At 42.6% G+C, this 24,273-nt stretch overlaps 2 protein-coding genes across 28 annotated transcripts in view; one reads left to right on the top strand and one right to left on the bottom strand.

Moving 5' to 3' along the window:
* The window catches only part of MAPK8IP3 (mitogen-activated protein kinase 8 interacting protein 3), a 55,680-nt gene extending 40,267 nt beyond the window's left edge, over positions 1-15,413 (bottom strand). For 20 of the 23 annotated variants that reach the window (XM_069734386.1, XM_069734384.1, XM_069734385.1 and 17 more), the window contains exon 1: positions 14,150-15,362. In XM_069734386.1, coding sequence (XP_069590487.1) covers positions 14,150-14,458 — 309 coding nt within the window. In that variant the 5' untranslated portion in view covers positions 14,459-15,362. Of the gene's footprint in view, positions 1-14,149 lie in introns of all 23 variants that reach the window. The other 3 variants (XM_069734387.1, XM_069734391.1, XM_069734390.1) reach the window with 3 other exon arrangements.
* A 3,691-nt stretch (positions 15,414-19,104) lies between these two features.
* LOC138645243 (lysosomal dipeptide transporter MFSD1-like) overlaps positions 19,105-24,273 on the top strand; it is a 34,483-nt gene continuing 29,314 nt past the window's right edge. Inside the window, exons 1-3 of one of the 5 annotated variants that reach the window (XM_069734394.1) lie at positions 19,105-19,186; positions 19,320-19,358; positions 22,537-22,637. In XM_069734394.1, coding sequence (XP_069590495.1) covers positions 19,337-19,358; positions 22,537-22,637 — 123 coding nt within the window. In that variant the 5' untranslated portion in view covers positions 19,105-19,186; positions 19,320-19,336. The other 4 variants (XM_069734396.1, XM_069734398.1, XM_069734397.1 and 1 more) reach the window with 4 other exon arrangements.

Consider the following 24,273-nt stretch of genomic DNA (forward strand, 5'->3'; position numbering starts at 1 on the left):
CAATACACGGCCTCGTGATCAGTGCCTCACATTGCAATTTCACTCATAAACCACTAATTAGCAGTAACCAGTTTCGCATTGATCGCCTGTCGATCAGCATTTCCGCTAATATCACGGCACATTCCTGCTTTACCTATTAACCTGAATTTATTGATTTTTTGGGGGGAGAAAATACAAAAACATTGATTTACTCTGAAGCCCGTTCTATACGCCCCAACAGTTTGTGAATTTCCATCTGAATAAATCCTTCATTCCCATGTCATCCGCTCCGTTACACTTCTTAATAGTCTTAGCAGGTTGTGGAAGATGAAACAAGAACAGCGCCGCACCTGACCACAGGTCATGTCTGGTATTGCAGTGAATAGGAGCTGAGCTTCAGTACCTAAGAATGGCCTCAAATCATCATGTTAAGATTAGGGTCGCACAAATGCATTTTTTCTGATCCGAGAGAGTCGGTCCAATTATGCTAATCACACTCTGATCGGAGTGTGATCTGATTTAATCGGATGAGAAGAAGATGGAAAAAGATTCTCCATTCAGTCAGTCCGTGAAAAATCGGATCAACCTCAGATGTCATCCCCACGGACTTAGGCCTCTTTCACATTTCCGTCGGTACGGGACCGTCGTCATGCATCGGCCCGACGTACCGACGGACGTTGTGATTTTTTTGCACGATGCGGGCAGCGGATGCAGTTTTCCGACGCATCCGCTGCCCATTCTGCAGTCCGGGGAGGAGAGGGCGGAGTAAATGGCGGATCCGATGGACAAAAAAAACTTACATTGAACTTTTTTGTGCCGACGGTCCGCCAAAACACGACGGATCCGTCGCACGACGGATCCGTCGCACGACGGATGCGACGTGTGGCCATCCGTCGCGATCCGTCGCTAATACAAGTCTATGGGCAAAAAACGCATCCTGCGGGCACATTTGCAGGATCTGTTTTTTTGCCCAAAACGACGGATTGCGATGGATGGCAAAAGACGGAAATGTGAAAGAGGCCTCAGTGAATTGCATGGCCGAGTTCGTTTTGAATATCAGATGTAAATCGTGCAGGCTGCAACTAATGTTCCTTGAGAAAAAAAACAAAACAAAAAAAAAAAAAAAAAAAAAAAACTCCAAGTAAATGTGGTGCTAAGCACCTACGGATTTTTTTAATTAATTCATCCACTTCAAGTGAAAAATGTTAAAAAATTCATTTATTTTCTCAAAATAAAATATATTTGTAAATTTTTTTAAAAAACAGTACAACGCGTTTCGGCTGCTATTTTTACAGTGCAGCCTTCATCAGGTAGTAAAAAAACAAAAAGAACAAACAATACAATAAGCACTATAAAATGATGTTACAACCTCCAAGTTCTCTTATTTATGAGGGTTCCTAGAAGGGATTAGCAGGGCGGGACCGGGGATCAGGTTCTCCTTTCCTGATGACTAACTACATGGTAGCCTCTAAAGAGACACATTTATACTATATATATATAAAAGAGCAGTTTAGTACTTCTATTCTATCCAAAATGAGCTTTTAGATACATGGTATTACACTGTTACGAACAAACACAACATTTAAAATATAGGTATATACACAATCATAAATATGATTCATTCCAATACCTCATCAATATATTTAAAAAAAATATATAAAAAAAAAAAAAAAAAAAAAAAAAAAAGGGAATTCTCCCTTTTTTTTTTCTTTTTTTTCCCTTCCCCTCTCTTTTTTTTTTTTTTTTTTTTTTTTTTTCTTTTCTTTTTCTTTTCCCTTTTTTTTTTTTTTTTTTTTTTTTCCTTCCCCCTTCCTTTTTGTGTTGTTGTATTGACACATGCGCGAACGACTGAGCTATTTATGACAAACCCTTACACATTCTCTACTACATCATTAAGTCCATTTGGATAAAGGCTTTGTAACCTATATATCCAATATGACTCCTTGCGGTTTAATAATTTGTTCCTGTTATTAGCCCCTTTTGGTATATGCTCCAGCGGTGTGACCGTAATGCAGAAGCATTTATTGTGCTTCAGCAGGAGATGACGGGACAGACTATGTTTAATCTGCCCGTTCTTTGCATTATAGCGGTGATTATTCATCCGGGCACTCAATTCCTGGGAAGTTCGTCCCACGTATTGGAGCCCGCATTTGCAAGTCACTACGTAGATGACAAAATCCGTTCTACATGTGAGTCTCTGCTTAATCTTAATTGTTTCCCCAGTAGTATTAGATTGAATACTCCGAGCTCCATGGTTAATGATCTTACAACATTTACATTTGTTTGAAGAGCATCTATATACTCCTGTGTTCATCTTCCCTCCATTCACATTGGTATTGTTTCCTATCATGTTTTTTATTTTTGGAACCTCTCTTAATTTACTCTGAGCTATTCTCCTTATCAATACATTCCCTGCAGCATACAGAAAGAATTTGGACAAAGTACAGGAGGATTGTCTCCCAAGTAGGAAGAGAAAAGATTGTAATGCAGAGGAAACTAGAGGGAAAGAACGGCCAGCAAGCAATGAGGAGAATAAGAGAAATCTTTGGAAGTTTAATTTTATAACAACTTATAATAAAGGGAATGTATTGATAAGGAGAATTTTAAAAAAATATTGGTATATTTTAAAAAAAGATGTGATTCTTGGGAAAATGCTTCCAAGGGAACCGGGAGTAACCTTTAGGAGAGGGGCGACAGTGAAAAATATTGTAGCTCAGAGTAAATTAAGAGAGGTTCCAAAAATAAAAAACATGATAGGAAACAATACCAATGTGAATGGAGGGAAGATGAACACAGGAGTATATAGATGCTCTTCAAACAAATGTAAATGTTGTAAGATCATTAACCATGGAGCTCGGAGTATTCAATCTAATACTACTGGGGAAACAATTAAGATTAAGCAGAGACTCACATGTAGAACGGATTTTGTCATCTACGTAGTGACTTGCAAATGCGGGCTCCAATACGTGGGACGAACTTCCCAGGAATTGAGTGCCCGGATGAATAATCACCGCTATAATGCAAAGAACGGGCAGATTAAACATAGTCTGTCCCGTCATCTCCTGCTGAAGCACAATAAATGCTTCTGCATTACGGTCACACCGCTGGAGCATATACCAAAAGGGGCTAATAACAGGAACAAATTATTAAACCGCAAGGAGTCATATTGGATATATAGGTTACAAAGCCTTTATCCAAATGGACTTAATGATGTAGTAGAGAATGTGTAAGGGTTTGTCATAAATAGCTCAGTCGTTCGCGCATGTGTCAATACAACAACACAAAAAGGAAGGGGGAAGGAAAAAAAAAAAAAAAAAAAAAAAAAGGGAAAAGAAAAAGAAAAGAAAAAAAAAAAAAAAAAAAAAAAAAAAAAGAGAGGGGAAGGGAAAAAAAAAGAAAAAAAAAAAAGGGAGAATTCCCTTTTTTTTTTTTTTTTTTTTTTTTTATATATTTTTTTTAAATATATTGATGAGGTATTGGAATGAATCATATTTATGATTGTGTATATACCTATATTTTTAATGTTGTGTTTGTTCGTAACAGTGTAATACCATGTATCTAAAAGCTCATTTTGGATAGAATAGAAGTACTAAACTGCTCTTTTATATATATATAGGATAAATGTGTCTCTTTAGAGGCTACCATGTAGTTAGTCATCAGGAAAGGAGAACCTGATCCCCGGTCCCGCCCTGCTAATCCCTTCTAGGAACCCTCATAAATAAGAGAACTTGGAGGTTGTAACATCATTTTATAGTGCTTATTGTATTGTTTGTTCTTTTTGTTTTTTTACTACCTGATGAAGGCTGCACTGTAAAAATAGCAGCCGAAACGCGTTGTACTGTTTTTTAAAAAAATTTACAAATATATTTTATTTTGAGAAAATAAATGAATTTTTTAACATTTTTCACTTGAAGTGGATGAATTAATTAAAAAAATCCGTAGGTGCTTAGCGCCACATTTACTTGGAGTTTTTTTTTTTGTTTTGTTTTTTTTCTCTTTGAAATTGCCACCTATGTGGATCTGAAGCAGGATCAACACATAGTTCTCCAAAGTGAGCTGCACACCTTATTGGATTATACAACATACGAAGAAGAGTTGCCTAAAGAATTGATTCCTTGAGAATCTCAACGTGCATTTCTTACCGATAGAAGGTGAGCATAACTACAAATAAAAGAAATGTTTTTAACTTGTTGGTAAAAACGTATTACGCTCAGAGGAAGCGCCGCACTTGTCTCTTTTTTTTTTTTTTCCCCTCTTTCCCTAAACCAGGGTATTTCTAAAGACTAATGTTCCTTGGCACTGTATCCAAGGAGATAATGTGACGTGTGCACGACCCCATAGACTAACATTGGACCGAGTGCAATCTAATGTGCGGTCAGATCCACCCAGACCGGAAATACAGTCGTCTGCACTAACTCGATGTCTGCAGCCTCCTCACCGGCAGACTCCAGTGGACCGCCACTGCAAACACGTAGAACTGAGGCGGAATATACGAGGAGGCGGAATATACGATTCCTGTGTGAGGGATAATATTACCTGCCATTAATAATTCATAATGAGAACATGCATCACAGCTGCTTCCCCAGAGACTTTATGAAAAGCAGAGGAGCGGCTGCACTCATATCCACAGCCACCCGCTGCCCCCAATAACCTCACCTCTGCCATAACCTGCCTTATTGCCCTACTCGTTATAACTCATCACTCATTTCTATGAAGGGTGCAATGGTCAAAATCAATATAATATGTTATGTATTACTGCATGATAGAGAGATAGATAGATAGATAGATAGATAGATAGATAGATGATAGATAGATAGATAGATAGATAATAAATAGATTGATTAATTAACAGATAATAAATAGATAGATAATAAACAGATAGATGATAGATAATAGATATATAATAAATAGATTGATTGATTAATAGATAGATAGATGATAGATAGATAATAAATTGATTGATTGATTAATAAATAGATAGATAGATAGATAGATAGATAGATAGATAGATAGATAGATAGATAGATAGATACCGTATATACTAGAGTATAAGCCGAGACCCCTAATTTTGCCACCAAAAAAAACTGGGAAAACAATCACTCGAGTATAAGCCTAGGGTGGAAAATGCAGCAGCTACCGGTAAATGTCAAAAATAAAAATAGATACCAATAAAAGTAAAATAAATTGAGACATCAGCAGGTTAAGTGTTTTTGAATATCCATATTGAATCAGGAGCCCCATATAATCCTCCATAAAGTTCATGATGGGACCCATAAGATGCTCCATATTAAAATATGCCCCATATCATGCTCCACAAATGCTGATTATGGCCCCATAAGATGCTCCATAGAGATATTTGCCCCATATGATGTTGCTGCAATTTGAAGAAAAAAAAAATGACATACTCACCTCTCAGGCCCCCAGCACTTGCTATATACACCAGTCTGCGTTCCACCGATGGCCATCGCTGTGTCTTCCCCGTCGTCCGCACTGACGCTGAGGCAGAGGGCGGCGTGCACACTAATCGCGTCACCGCGCCCTCTGACCTGAGCGTCACTGCAGAGGACGCAGAAGACGCAGCGGCGGAACGGGGAACAGGGGAATATCGCGCACTGCGTTATACTCACCTGCTCCTGGCGCGGTGCAGTCCCTGGTTCTCCGGCGCCGGCAGCTTCTTCCTGTATTGAGCGGTCACATGGTACCGCTCATTACAGTAATGAATATGCGGCTCCACCCCTATGGGAGTGGAGCCGGGTCCATATTCATTACTGTAATGAGCGGTACCATGTGACCGCTCAATACAGGAAGAAGCTGCCGGCGCCGGAGAACCAGGGACGTGCAGGGACCGCACCAGGAGCAGGTGAGTATTATTAGACAGCTGCCGCTCCCCCTTCCCTGCCGACCCCTTGGAATGACTCGAGTATAAGCCGAGAAGGGCAATTTCAGCCTAAAAAAATTGGCTGAAATACTCGGCTAATACTCGAGTATATACGGTAGATAGATAGATAATAGATAGATAATACAGGTTCTTCTTACTAAATTAGAATATCATCAAAAAGTGAATTTATTTCAGTTCTTCAATGCAAAAAGTGAATCTCATATATTATATAGAATCATTACAGACAGAGTGATCTATTTCATGTGTTTGTTTCTGTTAATGTTGATGATTATGGCTTACAGCCAATGAAAACCCAAAAGTCATTATCTCAGTAAATTAGAATACTTTATAACACCAGCTTGAAAATGATTTTAAAATCTGAAATGTTGGCCTCCTGAAATGTATGATCACTAAATGCACTCAATACTTGGTCACGGCTCCCATCGCCCGTCATATGTAAATTAGGGCTTAGGAGTCTGCTGGACCTTCTGGTCCCAGGAAGAGTCTAATGAGTAGGCTACATGCATACATGTCAGCCAGAAGATTTCTGTAGACATCACATCAGCGGCCACACTCACCACTGAACTGGTGACAGGTCTTCTTTAAGACCCAACCTCCTTCTTCCCTCTATTCTGTCCACTACATGTGCCACTAGGGGGAGCCCAAGAGCTGCATTACTGTAACTAGTGTGTTTCACATATAAACTGTATGCAGTGAGCGCCCTCTAGTGGTGATTGCAGGAAGACATAATTTTATCATTTGAAGGGGATTTCCTGCTCTATAAAAAAAAAAAAACAGAAAAAAAGTCTTACCGCTATAAAGATAGAATATAAATGAACGCTTATTTTAAACCTATTTAGGCAGATAATTATTTGGACATTCCCTTTTAATGACACCCATCCACCCTTCTGTAAAAAAAAAAAACTTCCTATGCTTACCATTACTATTCTCAAAGGTGTTGTCACTCAATTGACACCAGTGAGAGATGAAATACACACTGTTAGATATGAAGAGATGAAACTGATCAACCCTTTGACAGATGAGGACAAGTCAAGGACTCGAGTCATTTTCTATTTATTATACCAAATGATTAAAAATAGCAAAAAAAAAACAAAAAAAATCAGCTTTTATTAAATCTCTTTCAGATTGAGATGCATCTGTCTCGATATCTGATGAGCTAATAGGATTACTAATATAAGAAAGAACAGGCCAGGCCCATAGGGTCTCTGGAGACAGATCCACCGACCTTCCTGCACTATTACCTCATCGCCCACATTAACCCCTTAAGTCCTGGAATGATGACCCACTCCTCACTTACCCCCCACCATCCGGTTAGACCATAATGCATCATTGCTTTCTGCAAGCCAGATCTATAGGATAGATGAGCGCAGTAATCAGATCTCCCCATAGCGAAACCCCCCTGAGCAGTAATCCCCCCACTGAGGAACAATAGAGGAGTGTCTGTAGTGTGCGCGTCGCCATACAGCTGCTATTAGGATAATTAACATTTGGAAAATTACTATGAATTCATTGACTAAGTAAATATCACATTTAAAAAAAATCACTAACATATCTGACATTAATGGGAAACTCCAGCCAGATAAAAATCATACTGAGGTGTGTATACTTTTGCAAATATTCTGCTTCAAAGCATCTGACTTAGAAAATTAGGCAACTTTGTCTCAACAAATAATCATTATTTTAAAAAAAATTCAAGCATTTTGTGTAAACAGCTCCCGTTCAGTATTAAAGTGTCTCCATGGTTACAGACTACAAACCAAACCTATGTAGTCTGATCTTGTGGTCATGTCACTCCTCTGTCCCTGTAATATATAGAGAGGCACACAGAACCTGTGCAGCATTGCATGCCATATTAGAGTTTATGGGTTTCCAATCTGCGGCTCTCAAGATGCGGCAAACTATAATTCGTATCATACCCTGCATGCTGGTAGTTGTAGTTCTGCTATAACTGTAGAGCTCAGGTCAGAGAGAATTGACATAATCTGTTTGTCCCTTTAAAGAGCCGCCTTTGCTCAGTTGGCATTGCTGGCAGGTAGAGCTTTCCTTACCAGGTGCATTTATATACAATTGTATCAGCGTCATGGGAAATTGCCACCTTGTACAATACTGAATCCAACAAGGCAGAATGAATGCAAATTAGACCTGTCACCTGTTTTTTCTACCTAATCTGAGAGAAGCACTACCTAGGATAATACGATTAATCCCCAATCCCCACAGTTTTAAGCGTGCCCTAAAAACTCATTTGTTCAGACTGGCCTACCGCCTCAATGCATTAACCTAACGATCCCTGTGTGGCCTATATTAAAAAAAAAAAAAAAATTAATTAACTGGTTCATGCAGCTTTACATGAACACCCAAGCCTTACACTATGGCTGGTCCGAATAACTATAGCAATTGTTACCATCCACCTCTCGTGTCTCCCCTTTTCCTCATAGTTTGTAAGCTTACGAGCAGGGCCCTCACTCCTCTTGGTATCTGTTTTGAACTGTATTTCTGTTATGCTGTAATGTCTATTGTATGTACAAGTCCCCTCTATAATTTGTAAAGCGCTGCGGAATATGTTGGCGCTATATAAATAAAAATTATTATTATTATTATTATAAGCATAATGTAAGGGCAGAGACCCTGATTTCTGCAATGTATCACTTACTGGACTGCTTATAAAATCATAGTTTCATCAGGAAAAGATTATCACGACTGGACTATTTAGCTTGAAGCCCGGTAGTCCAACTATGCCACTACCACTAATTGTCAGCTTTCTGCCTATGCACAGTGTACACAGAAAGCTGCCAATCAGTAGTGTGGATGGGGTTATACAGAGCTCAGCATTCAGAGAACTGATAAATCTGCAGCAAATAAAACAGTTTTTAATTAAAAAAAAAACCTGCAGCACTCAATAAAGTGACACATCGCCGGAATCAGTGTCTCTGCCCCTACATCATACTGCTCTCAGATGGGGTACCAAAAAACCTGGTTACAGATTCCCTTTAAATAAAGGACTCTACTAGTCTGCATTTAAATCTGCAGCAAAATCTGCATGACTTTGTGGATATCTGGCCCTGTGGGCCTCCCTGCAGAAACTATACGTCCCCACCGACAGCAATAAAATCCGACAGATCAGCCACAGGTTTGATTTCTCCTATGATAATCAATGAGGAATAAGCAAGAGAGTACTGAACTTCGTAGCATTATACTGAGCAAGCAGGCCCCAGAGCAGGCAGACAGTAGTGCCATGAATTATGTGTACTATAGGACTAAGGGTATGTGCACACGTAGAATTGACCTCTGCGGATTTTTCCGCAGCGGATTTTAGAAATCCGCAGGTAAAAGGCACTGCGTTTTACCTGCGGATTTACCGCGTTTTTTATGCAGATTTTGTGCGGATTCTACCTGTGGTTTTACACCTGCGGATTCCTATTGTGGAGCATGTGTAAACCGCAGCGGAATCCGCACAAAGAATTGACATGCTGCGGAATGTAACCCGCAGCGTTTCCGCACGTTTTTTTCCGCAGCATGGGCACTGCGGACTGCGGTTTCCATAGGTTTACATTGTACTGTAAACGCATGGAAATCTGCTGCGGACCCGCAGCGTCAAAACCGCAACGTGTTCACATAGCCTAGAGTTATACTACACATTTAATCATAAAAAATCCAAAGTCTGGGCCTAGCCAGTGTAGTTTACACAAGTACACAAAAAATATCAGGGGTTCAGAGAGGTCATTTAACAGCTCTGATCCACCTGACTGCCGACATATACATTATATGGTCATGGGTCCTACGTACGCTGTAATAATGAAGTATTGATTTGTATATTGATCTGGTATCTTGACACCAGCAGCCACTTATATAGCACCATTTTTCCCTAATGCTACAGTAGAGAGATTTTGTGGGGGCTACATCCCCTATTTTTCCACCACTGCATGGATACAGAAAAATCTGAAGGTCATTGAGAATGAAGTAAATTCAGATTTGCATGATGCTCTCTCTAGGACGGATGTTTATTTAAATTGCATTTCCAGCCAAAAAAGGTAGCAAGGCTGTATAAACTGGGTGCCAGATTTTGATTGTTAAAGAGTTATTCCTGCCAAAAGCATTTATCACCTATCGATCACATATGATATGTCAATAGGGTCCATCCTGGGGTGAAGGGGGGGCTTGGAGTAAAACAGACGCCAGTGATCCCCAGTTTTAGCAATTATCCAGTGGAGATGTGATTTGTGATACCCCTTTTAGCATTGTATAAAATATTGAAAAGTTGCTGGACTATGTAATTACTTTGTTATCAAACCTCTGACAATCCAAACAATGAAGGGGGATGCATTGACCAGGACACTGCCGCAAGTGTCCGCATTGCTAGGTGACCAAGATCAGTGATCTGTGGGAAGAATTGGAAAGGGACCCAGGACTAGACCAGCTCTGTGTCACCTATAGGCCCACTCCACACATCACGTTCATGATCCATGTAAAGACCGCAATGCACAGAGCGGCCTGGGACTACTGACCCAAACTGGTCCGATGCATATGTGCCTACAGACCAAAGGCCAGTCTGTACTTGGACTACAAATGTCAGATGTGTAAGGTCAGACTATGGCTACGTTCACATTCGCGTCTTTGGACGCAGCGTCGTCGCCGCAACGCACGGCGGATGTGAAACGCACGCAAAAACGCATTGTTTTGTGACGCATGCGTCCATTTTTGGCTTGATTTTGGACGCAAAAAAAAATGCAACTTGCTGCGTCCTCTGCGCCCTGACGCTTGCACCAAAAATGACGCATGCGTCACAAAACGCAAGACAACGCATGTCCATGCGCCCCCATGTTAAATATAGGGGCGCATGACGCATGCGTCGCTATGCGTCGCCGAACCTGCGCCCGACGCAACGCAAATGTGAATGTAGCCTAAGGCCATGTTCACACATTCAGTATTTGTGCAGTATTTTCCATCAGAATTTGTAAGCCAAAACTAAGAGTGGAACAATCAGAGGGAAAGTACACGTCAACACTTTTGGTTTTGGCTTACAAATTACTGATGTAAAATACTGATTAGTGATGAGCGAATGTGCTGGGATAAGGCGTTATCTGAGCATGCTCGTGTGCTAACCGAGTGTATTTGGCGTCCCCGCAGATGCATGTCTCACGGCTGTTCGACAGCTGCAACACACGCAGAGATTTCCTGTTTATTAGGCAATCCCTGAATGTGTTGCAGCTGTCTAACAGCCGTGAGACATGCAGCCGTGAGGGCTCGAACATATTATTCGAGCACGCCGAAGACACCCGGTTAGCACCCGAGCATGCTCATATAACACCTTATCCCAGCACGTTCGATCATCAATAATACTGACCAAATACTCAACTTGGCCTTACTCTAAGAATCGGTGGGGATTCCAGAGGTCAGACCCCCATTAGTCATACATTTAAAGCATATCCTAGCAATATCATATTACGTCCTGTGTTATAAATTCTCTACAGTTTTTTTTTATAGGAAAAGCTGAGTGGCAAAATGAATGTTACCCAGCTTTCCAAGAACCCTAAATGGATCAATATGGTGACCACCTGGGGGACAAAGCGGATTTGCCATTTAGTGATGAGCGAATATACTCGTTACTCGACACTTCCCGAGCACACTCGGGGGTCCTCCGAGTGTTTTTTAGTGCTCGGAGATTTAGTTTTCATCGCCGCAGCTGAATGATTTACATCTGTTAGCCAGCATAAGTACATGTGGGGGTTGCCTGGTTGCTAGGGAATCCCCACATTTAATCAAGCTGGCTAGTAGCTGTAAATCATACAGCTGCCACGATGAAAACTAAATCTCCGAGCACTAAAAAATACTCAGAGGACACCCGAGCGTGCTCTGGAAATCTCGAGTAACGAGTATATTCGCTCATCACTATTGCCATTTAGTACTCGGCAACAACCCTTGTGAGAGCAACTTCATCTGTATTAACCCAGCTTGTCCTGAAATCATACCCTAGAGACAGAGGATAGACAGTTTTGTGGGGAAAACTGGGTGACATCCAAACTGTCTGTCATTATAATTCCCACTGTGGATGTGACCCAGATTTTCCAGAAATATAATCGTATGGATTGTGGCAGCTCCTGTCACTGAGGACACACGTCACGGCTACATTCACACACGGCTGAATTACTGCAGATATTTCCAAGACTGCAAGTGAGCTCCAGATTTATGGGACAGTTAGGGGCAAAGTCAGACTATCGTATAAACTGGACCAAGATGGAGCCGCAATGCACAGACTGGCCGATGCGTCTCCCGTCCCGGGTGTGACAGCTGCATAGAAATACACGAAGCTGTGACGCTCGGGTCGGGATAACCGCCATCTTGTCCATGCATTGCGGTCTGATCTATATGGTCGTCTGACTGCGCCCTTAGAGTTTCATAACCAAATTTCATAAGTGTGAAATGACTCTAAAGATCTATATAAAAATGTTAAAGAGTTTGCCTTTAATTTGGGGGTACCTAGGAATTTTTGTAGCTTAATGAAAGCACAAGTTTGGAGCAGTAAACCAGAGATAACATATCTAATTATCCATAGATTATGTGATATACTATGTACTATGGCTGCCACATTGGGTGCAGGCTACAGACTATTGTAAAACAGTCTGTAATCTGGTGAGTGGTTGCAGGTGAATTGGCAATACAGGTTTTTTTACAGTTGTCTTATCCTTAAAGGGGTGGTCATATCAATACCTGTCGAGGGTACAACTTTGCAATTGCACCTGCGGAATAGCAATATCACATCATGCTCAGTAAAAGTAAGGGGTTATACTGGGGGTCCTGATGACGGACGCTCCCTGTGACATCCATTTTCCCTAATAAATCACATTGACGTGGGCTACAATCAGAAAAACATGTCCGCTTTCTTCCAAAAACAGGCCTCAGCTGCATAGTGTCTGGTATTGCAGCTTAGCTTCATTGAGGTGAATAGGGCTGACCTTCAATGACATGCCCATGGACAGGGGTGGCACTGTTTATGAGCAGAAAACTTTTTTCTCTATTGGACACCCCTTTAATTACTCATTTTAAACAGGCATCCCCTATTTACTGATCCTCAGGAAAAAAATCGATGATTATATCTAATATTGAACTGTGAATAGTCCCCTTCACAAACTGGCTGACTAGACAAGCGGTAACACAGGACTCCTTTGACCTCATTCCAAGCGTGATTCCGACCTCACTGTACTGGTGATAAGGAAACAATACGCCTCACTAATAGAAAATAATGGAAAGGAGAAGGACCTGTGCAGCCATAGCAACCAGATATCAGAAAACAGTGGTCTTTTCAGATCACAAATTACTTCAACTTACTTTGAAAAAATGAGGCCTAGCAGGCCTCAGCAAGCAAGATTGTTATTGCTGCCCATAACAACCAATCAGAGCTCAGCTTTTAGTTCTTAACTGCTCTGAAAAAAATGTAAGCTGAATTCTGATTGGTTGTTATGGAGAAGAAGGACAGAAGACAGTGTTACTGCAAGATAGTTTTGATAAAAACCTGAGAATCAAACTGAGGGCAATCCTCTATTAGCACAGTAGGGATTTAGAGGAAATCTTAAAACATGTACCCCAACTATACTACTCCTCTATGAGAGACAATAAGCATGGAAACTACTACTATGGCGTCCGGCATCCTGGCCTTGTTTCCTAGACCCTGTGACTTTGCTGCGTGACTCATGTCATGGGTGACTAGGCCTCATGCGATGTCACAGGGCCTAGCATGTGCCAGAGAGGCCCAGGATGTCAGGGAAGTGAAAAATGGCTACCACGTAGGATTGAACTGTACACCTGACCAGGACAGCGCAAATCAACATGTTCATCTCTACAGGCTGTAGGCAGAAAAATCAACTTTTACAACTATAACAACTCTAGAAAATGGTTCCTATCATCACAGGTTATTGTAGATTATTCCTACATTGTAACGCTCATCCAATAGCAGAGAAATTGCTATGTCTATGGACGGTTTGATCTCAAAACCCCACAGATCTTGCAAATGTTCACTGATGACAATGGCTTTCCTGAGAATTACGTATTAAGAAGAATAGAAGGGTCTTAAAAATGTACTTGAACTTACCTGAGATTTCAGTACACAGCACACCTCCGGAGAGATGTGGTCGACGTGATCTTCATACACTGGATGCAAGATATTATATCTCAAGAGCTTGTTACGCCCCACAGCATAACAGAGTGCTAGCTCTCAGAACCAGTGACCAAAGCAAAAAATAAAAACATACAAAGATAATGAAAGACCCTGTCACCCACCTCCTCTGCCTGCTTCCGGAGGGCCTTCTCCCGCTCATACTGCGTCAGAAGCTGTTCATTATCCTCCTTCAGGAGCTCCAACTCCACCTCATGTTCTTGGTTCTCAGTCAAGACGGCATCAAGGTTCTCCAGAACGTTGACCACCAGCGGCATCAGTTCCTTTACCACCTCCTCGTCGTAGCATTGGATCAGGCGTTCAAACTCTCTGTAGATACTGTTTGCCAGTCCTGACACCCGTTCTGACATAACCGACCCCGAACAGTAGTCGTCCTGGTACACCACCCCATCGTCAATCTGTATCTCCATCATCTTGAAGAACGGTCCTTTACTTGAAGGCCAGTAGTAAAATAAATCGGGTGTGCCAAGTTTCAATAATGGGTCAATGGACGCCCCTTTTTTAAGGAATGTGACTACCCTTTCCTGCAGGGAATCAGATGCATTGACTTTGACTAATAAGACAACTTGGAATTAAGTTACAATTTGGATTGGTAATGAAATCCCCTTATAGATTAATCCGGTATACATAGGAGGATCTGGTGGATCGTAGCTGGAAACTTATTAGCAGCTTGATCCCTACATCAAAACTAAAGACACGGATGCAAGTGCATTATTTACACAAATTGCTTTTGCACCCAGGGTTCGGGCCTTCTGTCACTACTCTGTGGGTTCCTATCTGTGCCAATGCAATGCAGCACCAGCCTCCATCTGCAAAAACAAGAATGACCAAGGCCGCTCTTCTAACCTCCTAACGTCCTATTAGTATCATTATTATGGCCTTGCTGACCAAGCAAGATGACAGATCTGCCTTTGTAGATATAATCTGCACACAGCGGGAAGAATGTCATATATTACATGATATATACTATGGGATGTTTCCGATAAAGCAGTAATTTCTAGCAGTCCATGCAATAAGAGGATCCTCTACAGGGGTATCTCCTCCATCCTAAAGATGGCCAGTGCTCGGCCAAGAAAAAGGAATTTCGCCTGCTACTCTCTGCACCTGATTCCTTCCTTCTTCCCTCCCCCGCCCTGGAAGGATACCCTGGATGACAGCCGCTATTCCCCGCTAATATGGATTGAACACACCTGCATTGGTTGTGGGGTGATCCTTAATGATGATGATGCTCCCCTGCTTGGATGTCAGAGGAACCCCTCCATCTCATTATAGAGGTGGTGATGATGGTGCTGGCAGACAGAGGCACCTCCCAGCTCTGCTGTAAGTGTGGGAGTAGGAGGCAGGCAGCGCTTACCCCCTCCCTGGGCTGACAATCTGACGTCAGGCTGTCTGCATTATGGGTAAAGAATACAGCTGATTCACTGCCTGCTCCCAACCATCTCCTGCAATGCCTGCCTGCTGGACCACAATGCTGGAGGAGGCAGGAGAGGGCAGCCTGCTCATCAGATGATGCTATAGTATGTGAGCGGGAAATGTCATCACAAGGCCCATGTAATAATACACAGGCCTGTCATGGATGTTAATCATCAGTTATAGGGGCAAAAGCAAAAGGGCGTCATCTAATCCGCCATATTCCCTCAAAGCGAACTTTATGAATTTTAATAAATTAAAATTAAAGGGCAATTCCAAATACAAGGTAATCATACCTAGCCCCATCCTTATCCAGGGACATATAAAGATTTAGGTCGCGCTCACAGTGTTTCAAGTAGAAACTGCTTCCGTAAACGCTTTTTTTTTTTTTTGACTTTTTTTTTCTTTAGTCAGTTTTTAAAGAGTTTTAGAAACTTTTTTTCCTGAAACGTTCTTTGCAGCCTTTCGAGTATGTGCACACAGAGTTTTTATTTTAAGCGGATCCTCAACAAAATCTTTTTCAAAAACTCTTACAATTCATTCATATGGGAAATCCACCTAGGGAGTTTTATGCGCTTTTTTTTTTTTTTACTGATGAGGTTTTGAAAAATGCCTAATGCAAAAAATAAAACAAAAGGAAGGGGGTATCACTCCTTTGAAGCAGATACTAAAGGAGACATCTCCAAAATGGGCACAGATCAAGGAAAAGGCTGCTGGAAGAAAAACTTCAAACGCACTTCAGGAAAATAAAATCTCCTCAAAAAACTCGAATGAGTAAGTGGTTTCTGCTTGAAATACTCATGGTTTTTGACCACTTAAAAAAAAAAAATCAGTGTTCACATACACTTTTAAGCCACATTCACACGTTCAGTATTTGGTCAGTATTTTACATCAGTATCTATAAGCCAAAACCAGGAGTGGGTGAAAAATGCAGAAGTGGTGACGTGTTCCTATATTTTAGGCCGGGATCACACATGCGAGAAACACGTCCATGTATCGCATGTGAAATCCCTCCTCTGGCGCCGGCACTCCAGAGTGGAGCGTGCGGCCACATAGCAACACATGGAGCCGCACGCTCCGCTCCCAAGTGCCGGCGCCAGAGCTTGGATTTCACATGCGAGACACGGATGTGTTTCTCGCATGTGTGATCCCGGCCTTATACTTGTCCTCTGATTGTTCCTCTGCTGATTTTAGCTTACAAATACATATGTAAAATACTGACCAAATACTGAACGTGTGAACTTGGCTTTATTGTACAGCATAGTGTGCACACTGAATAAAAATACATTCATCTCAATGTAGCACTTGGGTATGTTTTTTTCGGCATGAAAAACACAGGCTAGCGCCATAAAACCACTGTGAAAGTTATGCATTTTTTTTGGTGCATTTTTTATACGGTTTTTAGTGCTAAGTCCAAATTGACATGCTTTGTTTTTAAAAAAAAAAAAACTGAAATAAAAAAAGCACAGTATGTATGTGATTTAGGAAATCTCATTGATTTTGCTGTTACTGTAGAATGCTGCATTCTTCCCATGCGAAAAAAAAAAACAAACAACAATATTCCATACCTTCCGTCGTTACAGTCTTATCCCACGCTGTAAATCCATGATTAACTCATATGAACTCGAGTGTGGGAAAATATTCTGAAAGTTCCCAGGCTCGAGTTCATATGAGTTCATCCAGCAGAGGACTCGAGGTAACTACAGTACATTCCCCTGCATTCCATTCATTCACCAAATTTTACAGTCAGGAGCACAGCTGCATTAGCAGAGCTCCTGGGTGTAAAATGATTTAACCCCTTCAGATGGATTGACAGCGTGGGACAAGACTGTAACGACGGAAGGTATGGAATATTGTTGTTCGTTTTTTTTAACTTTGTTTCAGGTGACAAGGGTCTTCAGGTGGATTAAGAGTATAATAAAATATTAAAACACCATGTGTCTTTATTTCATTAAAATACTTTTTAATAATGTGTGTGTGTTTTATTAACCATTTCGTACTATTGGATTAATAATGGATAGGTGTCATAATTGATGCCTCTCCATTATTAACCTGACTTAATGTCACCTTACAATAGCAAGGTGACATTAACCCTTCATTACCCCATATCCCTCCGCTACGCGGGAATGGGAAGAGAGTGGCCAAGTGCCAAAATAGGCGCATCTTCCAGATGTGCCTTTTTTACCGCTCTGGCGGAGAAAATTGCGTGGGAGCCCACGCCAATCTTTTCAGGGATTCAACCCTTTAATTTAATAGCTAGAGACCCCAAATTTGACACAAAGACACATCTTACATTACTAAAGAGGAATATGTAATAAAAGAAGGGATATGAGATGGTTTACTGTTTGTAAACCATGGCTCATATCATGTCAGGTTTCAGAAGGAGATAGGAAAAGCCGGCAATTGAATTACCGGCTTTTCTGCTATCTAGCGCTGAATTAAATATATATATATATATATATATATATATATATATATATATATATATATAATGACTGTATATATGTTTTTAAGAATATTTGAGCCGATGGATCCATGATATGTACATTTTGCAAGCCTGCGAGAAAAAAACGCCGTACGGAAGCCATATGGATGACACACGGATAAATTTGTGCGTAAAAATCGCATCCTCGCATTGAATACGGAAGTGTTTTGGGACAATTACTGCGTATTACGGCCGTAAAAAACGGACCGTATTTACTTACGCCTAGTGTGACGCCGGCCTAACAAATCCTTATCACACATCTATTACAATTGATAATTATTTCTTCCTGTAAACTGGACCTGGAATATTAGTTTTTTTGTCACGTTTTATTGAATCCATGCCTTTTGGAAGAGCTTCGGAGCGTGATCCCTGCGGTGTGTCACTTGCTGGGCTCCTTGCTGCAGTTTTAAAAAATCACAGTATTCTCTGCTGCAGCTCTAGCAGTGCTCTGAATGATGAGCTGTGTGTAACCCCGCCCACACCACTGATTGGCTACTTTCTGTATACACTGTGCATTGTCAGTAAGCTGCCAATCAGGGATGGGGGCGCAACTGGACTAGAAGGCACAAGACATCTAGTCCTGTAGGAATAATTTCCTGCTGATAACACAGATTATATTGAAACTACAACACACAGCCTAGTAAGTAACACATCCCAAGAATCAAGGTCTCTGTCCCTACATCATGCTGCTCTCAGATTAAATGGCAAAAACCTGCTGACAGATTCCTTTTAAAGGGGCGTATTGCCACTGTGACCACTGATGCATTACCTATACGATCAAACGATCACCGATCTTCTGTCTCAATAGTTGGGACTGTGAATCTGTCCAATTTCTTCTGACCCAGCTCAATCCTCAACCTTACAGGTCTCCTATATCTCCACTGATACACCTATAGTGTCTGAAAACAAAAACCCTTAAGGTCTCGCTATAGAGGAGGAGCACAGGTCAGGGCTAGTGCAGTTTGTCATTTAACTTTCAAAACTTGCAGTGTGAAATGTCGCAGAGCTACACTTGTGGCGCTGCTACTCACACCTGTACACACATGCGCATTATGCCAGCGTTCTCTCTCGCGCGCCCCCGTGCGGCCGCTACGTGTTTAGCATGCGCAGTGAACTTGTTTGCGCAGCTTAGAGTAGGCGTGGTTATGATCCTGTCTATCAAGTGTGAGCGGGCGTGGCTAAAGGCCGGACCGCCCGGAGTAGTCTGTATCTGGCTGCAGTCAGTGTGTGCGGGGCTCAGCGGACGGTGAGGAGCGGCGCTGTGTGAGCTCCCGGGGCTTCGTGTCTCTGTGTGGGGGGCGCACTCTCGTCCTCTCTGCCCCCGTATTCCTCTATAGTTCCTCTCATGCGATAATTGCTTTTTCTTTGTGTGTGTACAGGACTCCCGGCTGGAGACATGGCGGTGCCGGCAGAGAAGGGTGAGTGCTGCCGTTATCCGGCGGTGATGTATTGTATACCCACACACCCCAGCGTGTCACGTGACTACTAGCAGTGGTCATGTGACCAGAACAGCTGCAGGCGATCACGTGACCCGAGGAGGTTGCTGTCCTGCACAGTCTGGTATAAAGGTCCCCGGGGGTCCCTGTTATTCGGGGTCTCATGGCAGACTATGTCATCAGTGATTATTCTCCCTAAGATTGCAGTCTGGGAGACCTCTGGAGCTATCGCAGCGGACATGATGCTCCTGATCCGCGGCGCTGCCATATGTGCTGCACGTTGTCTGCGCCGGCGCTGCGGTTCGTGGCCCCTTGTCAGTTTTGGTGTCTCGTCCTCACCTCTTAGGCTACGCTCACATTTGCGTTGTTGTGTGCTGCGTCGGCGACGCATGCGTTCATTTTTATAGCGCAAAAAAATGCAACAAGCTGTGTCCTCTGCGCCCTGACTCTTGCGCCCAAAAAATGCATGCGTCACAAAATGCAACAAAACGCATGTCCATGCGCCCCCCATGTTAAATATAGGGGCGCATGCGTCGCCGTGGTTGCGCCCGACGCACCGCAAATGTAAACGTAGCTTAAAGGGACACTGTCACCTGAATTTGGAGGGAACAATCTTCAGCCATGGAGGCGGGGTTTTCGGGTGTTTGATTCACCCTTTCCTTACCCGCTCGCTTACATGCTGGCTGCAATATTGGATTGAAGTTCATTCTCTGTCTTCCATAGTACACGCCTGCGCTGTGCAAGATTGCACCTTGTGCAGCCATGTACTACGGAGGACAGAGAATGAACTTCAATCCAATATTGCAGCCAGCGGGTAAGGAAAGGCTGAATCAAACACCCAAAAACCCCGCCTCCATGGCTGAAGATTGTTCCCTCCAAATTCAGGTGACAGTGTCCCTTTAAGCGCTAAGTGTCATTCATTATTGATCTTGGCATTCGCACCCTGAACCCTAGGGTCCCTACATGAAAAGACCATTACTAAAGACTTGCAATAATTAGGGACCCCGATGGAGCTTTTGCATTGGGGCCCTCAAGATTCCAGTTATGCCGCTGCTGGGCCCCACAGATCCCCAATAGACGGCTGAGCAGTACGTAGCGCGGGGTGCAGAGAGGGATCTATGACTTACTATTGAATCCGTATCTTCAGAGTTGCCGTCTGATCAATGAATGGTTTTTGTTTGTTTGCTCCATGACCCCCCCCCCCTCACACACACACACACACACACACACACACGAAGCCTTATACTTCTGAGATCAGCAATAAGGGTGGTTTCACACTTGCGTTTTTGTCTGCTGCGTTTTTTTTTCAAAAAAACGCATGCGTTTTTTTTCCCTATCTTTAACATTGAAAACGCATGCGTTTTTTTGTGTACGCGTTTGGTCGCGTTTTTTGACGCATGCGTTTTTTTACTGCATGCGTTCATTTTCTGAAATGCTACTTGTAGTATTTTTAGAAGCGTTTTTTGGACCAAAAAAAAACGCATGCGTTTTCATGCGTTTTTTTGGGGTCAAAAAATACATTGGAGTCAATGGGGACGCATGCGTTTTTTGGTGCATGCGTTTTTTGCGGTAAAAAACGCATGCGTTTTTTTATTAAAAAACCAGAAAACACACTGATATGCCACCCCCCAACATAAAGGTGATAAAGGGAACCTAACCCTACCCCTAACCCTACCCCTAAACCTACCCCTAACCCTACCCCTAATCCCTTTATGGTTAGGGGTAGGGTTAGGGTTAGGGGTAGGGTTAGGATCCCTTAGGGTTAGGGTTAGGGGTAGGGTTAGGGTTAGGATCCCTTAGGGTTAGGGTTAGGGGTAGGGTTAGGATCCCTTAGGGTTAGGGGTAGGGTTAGGGTTAGGATCCCTTAGGGTTAGGGGTAGGGTTAGGGGTAGGATCCCTTTAGGGTTAGGGTTAGGGTTATGATCCCTAACCCTAACTGTTTCTGTTTATAGTGGGTTTTTTACTTTTTTTTGATGATTGGCAGCTGTCACACATTTCCATGCATTTAAAAAACGCAAACGCATGTAAAAACGCATGTAAACGCGTCAAAACGCCGCGTTTTTTTTACCACATGCAAAAACGCATGCGTCAAAAAAACGCAGCGTTTACACGCGTTTACATGCGTTTTTTCACCATGCGTTTTTTTGCGTTTTTTACCGCAAAAACGCACCCCAAAAAACGCCAATGTGAAACCAGCCTAAGTGAGATCTGATTTCTGACGCTGCAGTTTCTCCTCCACAATGGAGGTAAGTGAGTAATGCAGGAATCCAGCGTGATCCCCGGCAGATGGCCGTCCTGTCTGCTCTGCTATCTCAGCATCTGCGGGTCACGTCACCGGGTCACAGACCACATTGTGTTCCCTGACTGCGCAGTTCTGCAATTTCGATGTCACCCTTATTCTGGATTTCACTGCAGATAGAATTAGGACAACGAGTGCTTCCCTCTCTAAAGTGAACCCACAGGCTAAGTGCTCATGTGACGGATTTCCCTACCTCCGTACTTGCGGCGAGATCTACTGCAGTAAAATCCTGCCACAAGTAGACTTGCCCTTGGGGCACTTGATTGTGCTGCAGATTAAATTGGCAGATACCCATGTACTGAGTAAGGTACAAGTGTGGCGATCTTTTGGCTCAAAGGGAATTGCATGTTAAGCAATTGTCCAATGTAATTGCTTAGCTTGATCCCTTTGCCACTATGCAAGGAAAAATTCTATAATGGGACCAGATAGGCGCCGCAGGTAACATATATATTCTGGATTGTTGGATATGTATTAAAAAGTTTTTGAAACTTCCTTGGAAAGGGAGAAGAATCACCTCCAGAATGGAAACTTAAAATAAACCTTGATACCGCACCCGTCTTCTGTTGATTATCAGTTTCCAGATTAAAGGAATTTTACGACTTATTTTTCCATTTCTTGCTTCTTTCAGAGACCAAAAGTCTCCGTTTTAGAATTTATCCATTGCCTCCCTGTTTAGAATCGTCAGGCTTTCCTCCAGCATGAAATGGCTGATAACAGAGAACATTATTTTATATTAAGCTGGATCGCTAACAAAGTCCAGCCCAAATTTAGGTTTCCAGTTTCTTTAAGATTATATGGCTTGTAATTTACATCATTGTGGATTTTTCATGATTTTTTTTTTCACAATATTTTTCCTTGCAGCCTATTACCGGTTCGTGGTGCTGTTCTTTAATTGTCTGCTCACGTTCGGTTCCTATTTCTGCTTCGATATTCCCAGCGTGCTCCAGGACCAGTTCCAGGGGGTAAGTGCCCATATTTAATGGGATTGTTCATTAATAAACTCAACATATGCAGGAACTGATCTGCAAAGCTCAGGGTATTTATTAATCAAAGTGCCAGTGAGTGATTACCTCTCGCTCACTGCGTAGTGATCAGTGACTGTAACCACTTCATGAGGACTAGAAGCAGGCGGCTGCAGGGAGGATAACACTTAATTTCCTCCCTGTAGCCCCTGCTCCAGTAAGCCGGCTACACAGGATTGAAATGCGAACTAACTGCTCATTACCCCTATATATGGAGGTAAATGGCTTTTTCTGTTTCCTTTAACCTATTACTTGCCAAATTAAAATTTTTACAAGTACAGATTTTTCAGAAAAGGGCGTCCCAATATTCAATTAAAAATGACAGACATGATTTCCTATTTTGAAAAAATTCATTTCACAAACCCAACACAAAATATTGGACCTAATTATAAAAATTATTAAATCTTAGTTGCTAGAGGCTAAAGATTAGGCGTCCCCAAAAAAGGACATTGGTAGATAATGGGTTAAAGAAATAAACATACATATTTTATATTGCCGCAGCAACAAAAAACTGATCTATGAAAATGTGTTATTCTTAAACACAGACTGCAAACGTCGTGAAGAAGAAAAAAATCAAAATGCCAAAATTTCCGTGTTTTTGGGATCGTCACACATCTCACAAAAAAAGTATGAGATCAGAAGTTTGCCTGTACTCCAAAATTCCATAATTTAAAATTTTACAGTTTATCACACGATGGAAAAGTAAGAAATTTGCAGCTGCACATTTTTTTGCAGGATACTGCATTTTCCAAAATTGACGTATTGCGACGGCAGAGGAAAGACGGAAATGTCAAAGTAGCCTAAGGCTACTTTCACACTTGCATCGGTATGTGGCCGTCGCAAAGCGTCAGCGTGATGTACCGATCGACGTTGTGCAAATTCGGCACAATGTTGGCAGCGGATGCAGTTTTTCAACGCATCCGCCGCCCATTCTAGGTCCTGGGGAGGAGGGGGCGGAGGTCCGACCACGCATGCGCAGTAGGAAATGGCGGATGCGACGTCCAAAAAAAGTTACATTGACCTTTCTTTTTCTCAGTCGCCCATGACAGCACTACCAGAGAGAGAGGGAATCCGCCCTTCAGGACAGGAAACCTACAGGATAAAAAGGGCGGTACCTCTCTCCTGCGTCAGTTTTGTTTCCTGTCCTGACAGGGAACCCTCTAGGATGGTACCTGAGATCCGGAGCCGACCAGTCGACCTATGACGGCGGGGAGGCCCCTGTCACGGCTGGCGCGGTGTCCGACGCCGCCACTGCTGGGTCCGATGGGGCTGCAGAGTGCGCGGAGGGAAGCGCGGCCGCCTCCCCGGATTGGGGTAGGGGCTTCGGGGACCCGGTGTGCCTCGGGCAGAGGCACTTCCTGGTTCGGAGCGGTGGCCTGGTGTGTGAAGGAGCACCAAGATGGCCGCCGCACCGGATATAGAGAACACTACTTCCGGGTCCCGGACAGAGCGCGCATGCTCAGTAATCCAAGGGGGATCAGCGCTTTCCTGGGACGCAGCCCTGGAGGAGGGGGTGAATCGGCGTATAGTATTTAAGCACCGCTGTGGAATCACTCTTTGCTGCATGCGGTCCTAA

This window comes from Ranitomeya imitator, chromosome 7 (genome assembly GCF_032444005.1).
Source record: "Ranitomeya imitator isolate aRanImi1 chromosome 7, aRanImi1.pri, whole genome shotgun sequence".
NCBI classification, from domain to species: Eukaryota; Metazoa; Chordata; class Amphibia; order Anura; family Dendrobatidae; genus Ranitomeya; species Ranitomeya imitator.